A 12,475-nucleotide genomic window follows, 5' to 3' on the forward strand; every position below is an offset into this window, starting at 1 on the left:
GAAAAGTGAGTGTGTGGCCCAGTGTCCCTGTTCTCTTTAGCATCTTCTCTGGAACTCAGAGAGCCTTCTTCCAGCACTTTACCCTTCAGAGACCCACTCTTTCTTTCTGAAATCCCTACATCTTCAAGGTCCCAGGTTTCCTGTGTTGCAACCTTTCCCCTCGGCCCTCAGAGACTCATGTATCTCTTCCCCCATAAATCCCACCATTCTCTCTCCCCTTCAGTTGCCAGACTTTAGTGGATAAGTTTCTGAAACTGGATTTGGAAGACCCCAACCTGGACTTGGACATTTTCATGAGTCAGGAAGTGCTGCCTGCGGCCACTTCCATCCTCTGAGAGCTCTTCCTCTGTGCTCCCCAATTTCCCAAGACCCCAGTGGTACAAGCCATGCCCTCTTTGTTTCCTTATCTCTCTCAGACCCAGAGTCCTCAGTTTTCCTGGACATTTTGTTTCATATTAGGAATAAAGTTTGTTTTGGATAGAGTTATTGTTTCCTTAGACCAGTCAAAATGAAACAAGAGAGCAGGCAGGAGCTGAAACTCCAGGCAGGAGTCCATAGAGGGACCTGCCCTGCCTCATTAAAAACACAGTGACACTGCTGTAGGGAGACCCTCGGATTCTACCCAGGGGGAATTCATGAAAACAGAGCACTTCAGGGAGGCCCTACAAAAACAGATTAGAAGGAAGACAGAGGAGCCCAAGGGAGATGGTGTTTCCCCATAAATAGGAACACCCCAGCGTCAGACAGACACAGCAGGGAAAGCCCTGAGAGGCTGAAAGACAAGGCAGGATGGGTGCAAAACAGGGGTGGAGGGCAGGGACCCGCCCAGCTGCACCAGTGGGAGTGGCTCCACCTTTCCCATCTCAGAGCCATGGGGAGCAGGGCTTCTAGTGGGCTGCCCCTGGTGCAGATCCCTTACACGGTCCTGCTGCTGCCACTGGAGACAAGCCGCCAAGACCCAGGGGCCCGGAGCTTCTTCCTCTGGGTGAGTGTTAGTCAAGGGAAGCCCGTCTCCCTAGATCTGCGCCCGCATATTTCTACTCAATGTTAAGGACTCATAAGTCTTCCCCTTCCCCCTGCCCTCCAGGTCCCCAGTGGTCAGTCTGGGTTCACACTCAGTGACCAGACAATGAACCCAGCCAGGGATTGAGAGGAAGGGCAGTGGCCCAGAGTCAACTTCTGCTTCCTGCCTTTTCTAGCTTCAGAGGATGCAGGCTCTGGAGCGAGAACAGGATGCCCTGTGGCAGGGGCTGGAGCTGCTGGAGCACTGCCAGGCCTGGTTTGGGGGCCATCTGAGGGAGGCACAGCGGCAGCAGCTGCATCTGGGAGCCCTTGGAGAGGTACGGGGCTGCCCCTGTATGTGTGTGTATTTGGGGGGTAGGGAATGTGTAGACATAGCCTGAGACCATCCTGGAGAGGGAATTGTTAATGGGCAGGAATCATGAATCGGACGCAGCATTCTAATGACAGGATGCCACCGTGGTAGGTGCTGTCCATTGTTGGAGATGGAGTAGGCTGGTCTGCATTCCATTCAGAGGACATGATTTGGATCATTCCATCGACAAGGGGGAATGGCCTGGATTATTCCAGTGAGACAGAGATGGACAGGGAGAATCCATAAAGATAGAGAAAAGGGTATTGTGCTATTTGAGGGGATGGAGGAACTAGAATGTTGACGAGATGGAGGTGCAGACTATTGGATTTTTCCACCTACTGGGATGAGGTGATCCATGTGGAAAGGAATGTCCTGTGGGGATAGGAAAAAAGTGGCAGGTGGACCTCAGTTTTTCTACATGTTGTCAGCCTCTAACTCTCCTTTCTTTAGAATTTTCTTACAGATTTATACTCAGAGCCTCGTGGCCCCCAGTTATCCCAGATTCAAAAGGTGAACATCTGTTTGCAGAATCTGATTCAGGGGAAGGTGAGTTTATTGTTTTTAGTTTAGGCTTTTGGGAAACGGAGAGAGAGGGGAGTGGGTCAGCACTGGTTTAACAGAAAACACAGCTCATTTCCCCCCAGTTCTCCCTACATCCACTGAACAAGGCTAGTTCCTATACCACCCAGGATTGGAAGGAAAAGCCAAGGAAACAGAACTTGAGGCAGCAACAGGTAAACTGTAGGGGCGTGGGGAACGCGAAGCCCTCGCCTCATGGCACAGGGAGGACCTCTGATGCCCAGGCTGTTTGTCTCCTCTTCTCCAGGAGTTCTCAAGGCAGCAGAAAGGAGTCATCCAGCCAAAGGAGGAGATGGCTAAGCCCAAGGGGTGGAAGGGCCCTACCCTTGTCTAAGGCCTCCTCCCACTCCCCTCAGTCTGGTGAGGGAGGAGGTCGAGTCAGAACCCTCAGCCTGCTTATTCTCCTTCTTAACCCAACAGCTAAATGGGTTAGCTGGTAGGTCATCTGAAGTTCAGACATCTTGGTGTAGTTTCTCTTCTGCTCCTGAAAACTTCCATTTCATCTTTTTGGTGTCTCATGCCCTCACTCTCCCCTATATGATGTGCAAAAATGATCTCTCTTTGAAATCTCTCTGGGGAGAAGACATGTTCATTGAAACTGTCCTTCAGCTTTAAGTACAAAAATAAAATAGAAGCTGCTTTGGAGTTTCAAATTTAAAAAAATTTATAAATAACACTTCCTGGTACCTCCTACCCTACTCCTATCCTTAGTCTCCTCCCACATACCTTCCCCTCTACCTGAGCCTGGGCAAGAATGAGTACATAGTAGAATGAAGATGCTGCAGAGAAACAGAAAGCAACTCTCTCTAAAAATAAGTCTTTGGTTTGGTTCCCACAGGGTTGGAAGGGAAAGTGCATTGTGGGAAAATCCATTGCCTTCTATCCCAAACTGATGGTTTTTTAAGAAAGAAGCAATAAAGTGCATGAGGAGAACCCCCATCCCAGCTTAGAGAGGTGGGGCCCTGAGGCCCATAATCCCTTCTCTTGGTGGGGCTGAGTGAAAACAGCCCTGGAGACCCACCCCTCTAAGGAGGATTGTGTTACCAGGAGACCAGGCTAAGCAGAAGCAGCATCCCTCCAACTGTGCCCCACCAGGGGTTGCCCACCATCCCTCCCCCAGCCCTGCCCGGAGTCACCAAAGTGGAGAGGCGAACGGCAGGGCGGGCAGTGGTGAGGGCAGGGCCGGTTGAGTGAGCGGACGCAGCGAGCTTGTCCTAGGGGGACAGGAGAAGAGACTGTCAGGGCAGGGATGGCGCTGCCAAATTAAGCCCACACCGCCTACCCCTTACCCTACGCACTGAAGGAAAGAAGAGGTGTCTCACCTGCGGGGCCGGGGCCAGCACAAGTAGCCGAAGGAAGGCATGGGTCGGGGGCACTGAGTTGGCTTCTCGACCCACCGCAGTCACTGTCACCAACACCACGGAGTCCGGGGAGGCTGAGTCTGGGACCTCCAGCCACAGGCGTCCCCAGGCAGACTCATTCCGCCCCAGACGAACCCTGGAGAGTGAACAGACAACCTGTGGAAGCCCCAGACTCCAAGGATCCAAGAGCCAAGGGGCGGAAACAAGTGCAGCCCGCGAGGACTCTGAGGGCCAATCAGTAGGGGTCAGAGGCGGGGCTCGGAATAATAAACGTCCCAGGCCCGGGGAACCGACTGGTGGGGCCAGAAGGAAGCCGGAGGGTTCAGGAGCTTCACCTGGAGAGGTTAGAGGTGAGGGCAAAGCTGGGGTTGACCGATGTCCTAAGGTCGAGATCCTGAGGGCCCAAGAAACTGGTGATATGGAGGCTGAGAAGGGCTTTTCTGCCCGGGGCCAGGAAGCCAGGTGGGCCACTGAGCTGCGGAGATGAGCTGGTCAGAGGATGATCCAGCCCAGCTCGCTCCAGCCCCAGCAGCATCCTTTCCTGGCGTCTCACCTCTAGAAGCACAGGGACCACAGTGCAGGGTTGGCGGGCCGCCCTGTGCAGGCCCCGCCCCCTTCCGTCCTGGCCAATCAATTCCATAGAGAAGGGTCCTGGTGTGGACAACAAGGTGGGCGGCAGCGAGGCGGCGAGAAGACCTCGTTCCCGGGGTCCCGTGGGCTCCAAGGGCACCCAGCCTAGCTCGGCGCCCTCCGGGACCCCTCGAAGGACAACGTGGGAGAAATGGGGCTTATGATCCCCAGAGTTGCCTCTGGAGCCGGGCCCTGTCACCTCTACCAGCAGCAGGGTCTGGAGACCTGGGACGGGGGCGGGGAGAAGAGTGGCCTGCGTGAGATTCAGCGACACGGAAAAAAATGAACGGCCTTCGGAATAAGGGTTACCCCTGGGGAGTATGGATGGAGAAAAGGGGTTACCTCTGAGGGGTACTGATGGGCAGGGCCAGTAGCTGGGGTGTTGGAAATGTTCTGTTTCTTGAAATAGGTGATGATTACATGGGTTTGTATATATGAAATTCATCAAGCTCTATACTGAAGATAAGTGCACTTTAATCCCCCTCCCCCCGCCCCCAAAAAATACTCGTTGCCAGTCAGTTTCGACTTATAGTGACCTTATAGGACAGAGTAGAACTGCCCCCTAGGGTTTCTAAGACTTCCACATCTTTCTCCTGGCTGATGTCTTTCGGTTAGCAGCCAAGTGCTTAAGCACTTTGCCACCAGAGCCCCTTAGTGCACTTTATGTAAATTATTACATAAAAGTTTAAAAAATATTTTAAGAGGATTAATGAAAAAGGTGGAGGAGGGAGGGTAACAGGTGTACCTGCAACTGGCTGAGGCAGGGGGTAGAGGCCAGGGTGGGGCCCATCCTCCACTGGGATCCCAAAGTGAAAGAGGAAGTCCAGGGAGGTCTGGGCTGGGGGAGGGCACAGGCAGTCAGACACCCTTCTGAGATGAATGTGATTGACCCGGCTCTCTGAGATCTGCATTCTCCCCCTTCCTCTTCACAGGAGTACCTCCCACCTTACCTTGCACTCTCACCCTGGGGGTGCCCTCAGCTGTGACCTGGATCTCCCAGGTCCCTGTCTGTAGAGGGTCATTCATGGTCACCATCCAGAACTGCCCAAAACGTCGGGTGTGACCTAAAGGACCCTCACCTTCCTCCTGGCCCTGGAAGACCCCTGGGGAGAGGGGACAAGAGATTGCCACATGAGGCAATTCCTTTTGTCTCTTCCCTCCAAGTCCCAGAACTGAAGTCCCCTCTCCCATTTCCCTCATTCTCCAGTCTCCATTCTTCTCCTTCCCTTGAGACACAAACATGAAGGTACCCGCAGGATTTATGATCCAGAAGGTGCTGATCTCCCCGTGAATTCGGACTGTAATCCTCTGTAGCAGCTCATCCACACTGAATGTAAATGGCCTCCCAGACACCACGACAGGGGGCTCCAGGGGAAGGGTCACCTTGAGGGATGGGCAGGAACAAAAAATAGGGGGAAGATAAGACACAGAACAAAGACAGGAGAAAGAGATAGAAATTAAGTCACACATGGAGAAGGGATACCAGTGAAAGAGGGGTACAGGATCAGGGGCGAGATTATTATAGTCAATGGCAAACTTGGCGGCAAGGGATTAAGGAAGAGGTGTTCACTTCCTGTCCCCCCTTGAAAGATGGCAGAACTTCCTGTGGCAGCCTGGAGGGCAGAATACCAAGATGGGAGGTGGTACTAATATGGAAGAAGCAATGTGGAAGGTGGATAGCAATGAATCTCAGAGGGAAGGAATCTTCCTTTCCCACCCTTCTGACTGGAATGACAACACAGCAATGGGATCTATTTCCCTTTTGACTGCGGGAAAGAGAGATATAATATCACCCATCCCCTCAGTTCTGAGTGCAGGACACTGGCATCTCTGGCCCCCACACTTACTCACCAGGTCAGCCATGCTTTCCCCAACTATGGCTGCCACATCCTGAATGTGCTGGTCTTTGGTGAAGATCACTTCTCCTCCTGAGGCTAGGGCTACTGCCTCGTATGGCTCAAAACGCAGAGGGGACAAGACCTCACGCCGGGCCCGAATCTGAACCCTTGATGGGTCTTCAGTCACTAGGAATGTCACCTATGGCCAGAAGAGATCCTAGTACTCATCGTGTCCAAGGGCCATCTACTATCATGATTGAGGGGTCTCCTGTGCTCAAACTTTCTACAGAGCTGATGATTGCCGATAAGGTCTCTGTCTACCCTCTGACTGCTTCTGTGGGGTCTTCAAGGACACAATCCCCTGGACTTCAGTTACTAGTTGGCCACCTCTTGTAACTGTCGCCATAATATTTCACAGTATCTCCAGTTCTTCAAATGGTTTATTGGAGCAGGTTCAAATATGAATTCAACATCAGTAAGGGTAGGCCCTCTCATTCTTGAGTATTATTAAAGGTATTGGGAAATGTGACATTAACTGCCTGCTTCACCCCACCCCATGCCCAGGCTGCTCTACCATCATAGTATGGTATGACATGTTATGAGATTGTTGCTATAGGGTCTTCCACATCACTGGGTGGCTAACATTGTTTCCCACCAGCCAGGCTCACTCTGCAGTGTCGCTCCTGAGTCAGAGATTCCACCCGGTTGGTGAGAAAGGCATCCTTGGGGGAGGCGTCAGTGAAGACAAAGATGTCTGAGAATGGAGGTGTGTGCAACAGGGCTAGCTGGCAGGGAGGGAAAGGGCTAGTGTTAAAAATGGCAGTGGCAGGGAGATGGGGAGAGAAAGGGACAGCAGAGTAGAAGGAAATATGGCCCTGGAATGCTGGAGTGAAGGTGGGGAAGGGAGGAGGGAAGATGGTGGTGGTGGGGGGTGTCCCAGGAAGTTTCTAGCTTCTTTTGGTGGTAGGGCCTGGAAAGAAGGAGATAACAGAAGGAGAAGGGATGGGCCAAACCTCCAAGGCTGATAGGCACATCTCAGGCTCATCTCCACCTCCCAAGGCATGGATCTCACTGAGTTGTTGCCAGAAGCTATCTGGGTCACTGGTTGAAAAGACAGGGCCAAACCCTGGTGAGAGAGAAAGGAGATTGAAATGAGCCAGGAGAGGGCTCCCCTCATTCCCACCGAGGGACACCTCCTCAGTTGACAGGTCTGCTGTGCTCCTGGGGTGAACAAGTACTGAAATAACAATATTCCCTTATATTTATGGTGGCACAATGGTTAAGTGTTTGCCTGCTACTCAAAAGGTTGGCAGTTTGAATTCACCAGCCACTCTTTGGAAACCCTGTGGGGCAGTTCTACTGTGTCCTATAGGGTTGCTATGAGTCAAAATCGACTCAAGAGCAATTTTTTTTAATGTGTATATATATATATACTTGTTAGTATAGGACAGGGCAGGTGTTGGGCCTGGTGGGAAGGTGGGTCTCATGACTCCACTACCTTAACAAAATGGTGGCACTTCCTGTGTTCTTGAGTGGGCCTTTATTAGGTATGTGTGTGTATAAAAAAGCAATTGGGGCCTCAGTTTCCTCATCAGAAAACTCAGAGACAACAATAATACCTCAGAGGGTTATTGGGAGAACTATATGAGTTGATTTTGTAAATCTTAGAATAGTGCCTTGATGTATAATAAGTGCTAAATTCCTAATTATTCATTCATTCATACCTTCAGCAAACATGTAATAAGACCCTATTAAGTGCCAGACACTAAGAGATGTGTATAGGCAAATCAGACTCAAACTCTGCCCTTAGGGAAATCCTAGCCCACTAGACTAGCCTACTAAGCATTTTATTTGATCATCCCTTCAGCCCTGGGAGATAGGCAGGAGAGACCAGACCCAGTGCCGTCGAGTCGATTCCGACTCATAGCGACCCTATAGGACAGAGTAGAACTGCCCCATAGAGTGTCCAAGGATAAGGCAGGCATAAAAACCAAACCAAACCAAACCCATTGCTGTTGAATTGATTCCAACTCATAGTGATCCTATAGGACAGAGTATAGCTACCCTATAGGGTTTTCAAGGGTGTAATCTTTATGGAAGAAGACTGCCACATCTTTCTTCCAAGGAGCGGCTGGTGGGCTTGAACCACTGTGCCACCAGGGCTCCTTGTATGGCAGGTATACTGACCCATTTTATGGATGACAAAATTAAGGCAAAATGAGGTTAAATGACCAGCCTAAAAACATATACTAAGACTGGTCAACCCATACTAGATCTTTTGATTTCCAATTCAGTGGGGAAAGAAATGTGATATAACTAGTTGTCTTAGACACTTTGCAGAAGGATGGACCCACCAACGCCCAATCTTCATCCCAATCTCTGTCTACAGGAAATGGAGGGAATTGAAAATGATTTATTAGCATAGAAGCTTGAGAAAACAGAGGCCATCTGCCTAAGCATGGATCATGAAGCTTAACTCATACGGAACACTGAACAGTACATGTGAGGACTGTATAAAAAGCAAGTGTTTTGCTACCTATATATTTACCACAATTAAAAAAAAAATCAAAACATAGTATTAAAAAAAAAAAAACTGTCATGGAAAATGCTGCCATTTTGGAAACATGGAAGTGCCAATTGTTTCCCATACACACATGTACCCAGTAAAGGCCCACTCAGGACTATAGGATGTTCCACCATTTTGCTAAAGAACTAGAGCTACAAGGCCCATTTTCCCACCAGGGGTACTCACACCTTGCCCTGGACTTTCCCTCCCCTGACTCTCCTCTCCAGACCACAGTTACCTGGGTCATGGAAAGGCACCAGGACATAGTGGACAGGTTCCATGGGGCTGCCCCGCCGCTGCTCCACAATGTGGCGAGCCTGGATTTTGGCAGCATTGATCTCCTCACCCATACTGCCTGTGGTGTCCAGGACAAAGCTCAGACTGGAGGCTGGGGTGATGTCTAGCAGCCTAGGGAGCAGGCAAAAGACCCAGTGAAAGGTCTGCACATTCGTCCCCAATCCTAGGTTTCTCAGCTTCCCCAGGAGCACTTATCAGGGAGCGAGCCTCCAGGATGCCACTCACCTGGAGAAACCCCTGTCTCCCAGGCGGCTTCGAAGGAGGCTGAAGGCCTGGATGGAGGCTAGAAGGGCCAGTTTTGCAGCCTGGGAGTGCAGCTTGTGGTGGGGAGAGAAGCCTGGGGATGTGCTATCCTTGTTGATGCCTCCCCGGGGTGGCTGGGAGCTGCTCTGGTCAAAATGGCCTCCATGGCTACATTTCCCTGGGATGGGAAAAGGGATCCTGGAGGGCGGAGGTCAAAAATCCACTGCTTTCTAAGAAAATGATGGCCTTTCTGGCCTTGCCTGATCCTCTCTTACCTTTGCAAAGGATCAGCAGGAAATAGTGACTTTTTGTGGAGGGCAAATGTAGAGTAAATGTGGAGGGGGGGTCAGTCACTACGGCAAACAGTGGCTTCCTGCTCCCTCCAGTCAGCCCCCAAAAGCTGCCCATTGGCAATGGAGAAGTCCTATCACCTGAGCAAGAAGCTGCCCCCACCCCAATGGTCATGGCCACCTCAGTGGGCCTTCATTCACCCACCCCATTGCCAACATCCTCTCCTTCTTCCAGGAAGTGATGCCGTAGGAAATGGGACAAGGGCCTTCAGCACTGAGGACTCAAGGGAAAGGGTCAGCAGAAAGGCAGGGACTTTCTCCCCTTGCTTCTAAGGGGCTTTTGTGTCTGGTACCTGGAGGTTTTGGGGGATGTGTTCCAAAGTAGCCAGAGGTGAGAAGCCGGAAGTCCAGCAAATTCCCAAGGCAGCTTAGCTGCTCGCAATCAGAGCAGGTATGGTCGATTTCTGGGAAGAGAGACAAGGAGCTAGAGCACACGATTCCCCCGGCCCCAGCCTATATCCCTGTCCATCCAAACTTCTTTGGCTTTTCTTCCCAGCTGGAACAAAGTGAAAAGCCTGTAGGTACCATGACGAGGGTTTCAGAACTGAAACGTGAAGTTCATGCAACTGTCCATGAGACTGAGTGTTTGAGGCTTGTGACCATGCTTGAACACCCAAGAAGTTTGAGAACCTATTCTCTGGGGATTATCCCTCTGTGAGCTGTGGACAGGAAGTGAACTTATAATGGGCACAAGAAGTAGCTTCTGGTTTTGAGTCTAGCTGGGAGGATGAGGGGACTGTGAGATGGCACTCTGTGACCCAGTACGAGGTGAAAGCCACATGAAAGACAAGCATTCAGGTGAGGCCTGGAAACCTGGCCTTGGCTCCGTTCTTCGATGTGAGACCTTGGGGAAGCCACATAGTTGGCCCTTGGTTGGACTAAGGGAGCTCACAAGTCCTTCCAGAGATGAAGTGATGCCACATCTTATGTCATGTGACACTGTGGCTGAGTAGACAGAGAGGAGGTGGCTCAGTGGACTTCCACCTATCACCTGGGTCATGTCTGTACCTTGTGCCAGGCTCCCAAGCTCCTGCCTTGGCCACAAGAGGTGAGGGTGTGGCTGCTCCTTCTCCAGTTCCACCCAGTTGCTGTGGCTGTAGAAATCCTGGTTCCGGGGGACGGAAGGAGAAAAGTGAGGCACTAGTCTGATTGCTCTCACATCTTCTGCCCTAACAAGGCACTCCTTGGAGCTCCCCACCCAGAAAGCCTCCCATCTCCACTGTGCTTTGTCAGATACTCTGAATCTCCCTCTGTTGCTCTCTCACCATTGCCCAGAACAATTAATTACAAATTCATTCATTTATTTTGAGTTTTACCCAAAGTGGGAACTCTCCCACTGTTTCTTTCCATCTCACTCAGAGAAGCTTTTCAATGGCCTACCAGGCCCTACATGATGTGCTGCTCCCCCTCACCTCTCCAACCTCACCACCTTCCTCTCTCACTCTCACTTCTCTTTAGCCACAATGGCCTCCTTGCTGTTTCCACAGGAAGTGCTGCCATTTTGGGTGATAGGGAATTAGGAAATAGCCTCAAGGCATTGGCAGGCAGTGCCCCAGTCCCTTCTAGAATAGGGGGAGGTGTGATGAAGAGGGCACCATCAGAAAGTTCTCTATCTGAGAGATAGGAAGACTGGAAGTGAAGACCCCTCTTACCGTTACCTTATATGCAGCTCTGTTCTCACCTGCAAGGCATGAAGGGCAGCACCAAGGCGCTGGCGGGACAGGGTGTGGTCAAGAGCTCTGGCCGCCACCACAGTCTCCCTTAGAGCTGTCACCAGGCGTGCGCGCCCCTGGCCCAGCCGTTCAGCATCAAAGTGCAGGTCAGGGTCATTCTTGGAAGTCAGCAGGAAGTCCTGGGCTGCATTGGCACGAGACACCTCCCCTAAGGCTGCACGGAACCGCCGGGAAGGAAATCCAGACCCAAAGTAGGCGGCAAAGAGGTCGTCAGCAAGAAGGGTGCGGCCCTGGGGAGAGTGGTAGGGGATAGGGGCTCCAGTGGAAGCCTCTTGGATTGGACCATTGCCTATCTTTACCTCAGCAACTGGCAGTCAAGGCTGGGTATGAAAGGATTTGAGGGTAATGTGGGCCCTACCAGGGAGAGGCGATCCTGGGCCTTTCTAAGGAGGGAGGACTCTTTGATTTCTAGGACGAGACCTCCTGCTCTATTGTTGCTGACGGTTGGGGGAGTCTCCCTTCTTTTGGTAACCAGGTCCCTGAAGTAAAGGTCCCGGGGAATTGAGGAACCTGGCTGGGATATGATAGGGTCCAGGATGCTCACCAGGAAGTCCTCCAGATGAAGAGGCGGCCGGCCAGGGGGCGGCTGCTCCAGGAAGAGCTGCAGAGTGACATTGAGTGCCGCCTCCTCCGTCAGGTCCTGGTGGGTGATGGAGCCAGGGGCAGCCAGGAGGCTCCAGAAATTGGGGAAGAAGGCGGATGTGGGAGATAGCAACAGCTGCAGCAGGAGCAGCGCTGAGGGGCCCAGGTAGGGTCGGGGCACCTCTGCAGGAAGCATGGCCAAGACATTGACCTGGGGGACAGAAGGCTCTCAAGGGGGGAGAAAGCAGTGATTCCAGGGCAGGCCCAGCTGTTTGTCTCCATGGGCACCTGCTTGGGCCTCTTCCTCATACTTCCGCTTTGCCTCAAGCATGTTATCTGCTCCTGCCTGGCTTCCCCACCTTCTCCTCGGTCACCCAGACAACCTGAAGGCCTTATTACGCCAGCAGGACAAACACCTGCCGAGAGAGGTCCTAGGCCTCTTCCCCAGGCCCCCCTCACCAGCCCCAGACTGAGTCCCTAGCCCCACCACAGGGACACCCCCCACACTGGAAGTCTCTCCACTCAGGCCTCTCCCCTACCTGGCTGCTGGGTCTCCTGGGCAGGGCTGGCCCAGGGTGTGGTGTCACAGGGCACTTAGGTCAGAGTTATAATTAACCAGGACTCAGTGGAGGGGGAGGGAGGCCCATGCAGGGTCAGTTCAGGCCCGGATGGGTGGCCCCTGGCCCCTCTTCTCATGCCTGCCCAAGGCCAGAGCAGCCTCTGATATCAGGGGCGGGCCTCCCTCAGCTGCAGTGTGGAGGTGAGTGGTGAAGAGCAGGGCGGAGGAAGGGAGCTGTGAGCAGCATGACTCAGGCCTGGCGTGGTGCCAGGAACAGACCCAGACAGACACACCCCTGTGCCCACCAGGACCCAGTGCCTTAGTCCAGCCTGCAGACCTCCCGCAGCTCACACTACCTCAGG

General features: G+C 52.4%; 2 protein-coding genes across 6 annotated transcripts; one reads left to right on the forward strand and one right to left on the reverse strand.

Annotated features, from left to right (window-relative positions):
- The first annotated feature begins 117 nt into the window (after nucleotides 1–117).
- SAPCD1 (suppressor APC domain containing 1) lies at nucleotides 118–2,288 on the forward strand. 2 transcript variants are annotated; one of them, XM_049889002.1, is made up of 6 exons: nucleotides 118–377; nucleotides 868–985; nucleotides 1,200–1,340; nucleotides 1,826–1,921; nucleotides 2,005–2,109; nucleotides 2,202–2,288. In XM_049889002.1, the coding sequence occupies exons 2-6, from the start codon at nucleotides 872–874 to the stop codon at nucleotides 2,286–2,288; spliced, it is 543 nt and encodes a 180-aa protein (XP_049744959.1). In that variant the 5' UTR covers nucleotides 118–377; nucleotides 868–871. The 2 variants fall into 2 exon arrangements, with proteins under 2 accessions (XP_049744959.1, XP_049744964.1); XM_049889007.1 differs by having other exon boundaries at nucleotides 2,020–2,109.
- Nucleotides 2,289–2,500: 212 nt separating this feature from the next.
- Nucleotides 2,501–12,267, reverse strand: VWA7 (von Willebrand factor A domain containing 7). Of its 4 annotated transcripts, none has more exons than XM_049888907.1 (18): nucleotides 12,094–12,267; nucleotides 11,517–11,765; nucleotides 10,921–11,202; nucleotides 10,248–10,344; nucleotides 9,533–9,643; nucleotides 8,872–9,067; nucleotides 8,588–8,757; nucleotides 6,797–6,909; nucleotides 6,452–6,568; nucleotides 5,797–5,982; nucleotides 5,196–5,328; nucleotides 4,896–5,048; nucleotides 4,691–4,783; nucleotides 4,288–4,338; nucleotides 3,869–4,170; nucleotides 3,651–3,790; nucleotides 3,277–3,451; nucleotides 2,501–3,168 (listed from the first exon to the last, which is right to left on the reverse strand). In XM_049888907.1, the coding sequence occupies exons 2-18, from the start codon at nucleotides 11,748–11,750 to the stop codon at nucleotides 2,995–2,997; spliced, it is 2,727 nt and encodes a 908-aa protein (XP_049744864.1). In that variant the 5' UTR covers nucleotides 11,751–11,765; nucleotides 12,094–12,267; the 3' UTR covers nucleotides 2,501–2,994. The 4 variants fall into 4 exon arrangements, with proteins under 4 accessions (XP_049744864.1, XP_049744855.1, XP_049744869.1 ...); XM_049888898.1 differs by having other exon boundaries at nucleotides 4,288–4,344; XM_049888912.1 differs by lacking the exon at nucleotides 4,288–4,338.
- Nucleotides 12,268–12,475: the final 208 nt, after the last annotated feature.

This window comes from Elephas maximus, chromosome 1 (assembly GCF_024166365.1).
Source record: "Elephas maximus indicus isolate mEleMax1 chromosome 1, mEleMax1 primary haplotype, whole genome shotgun sequence".
In the NCBI taxonomy this organism is placed as follows: domain Eukaryota; kingdom Metazoa; phylum Chordata; class Mammalia; order Proboscidea; family Elephantidae; genus Elephas; species Elephas maximus.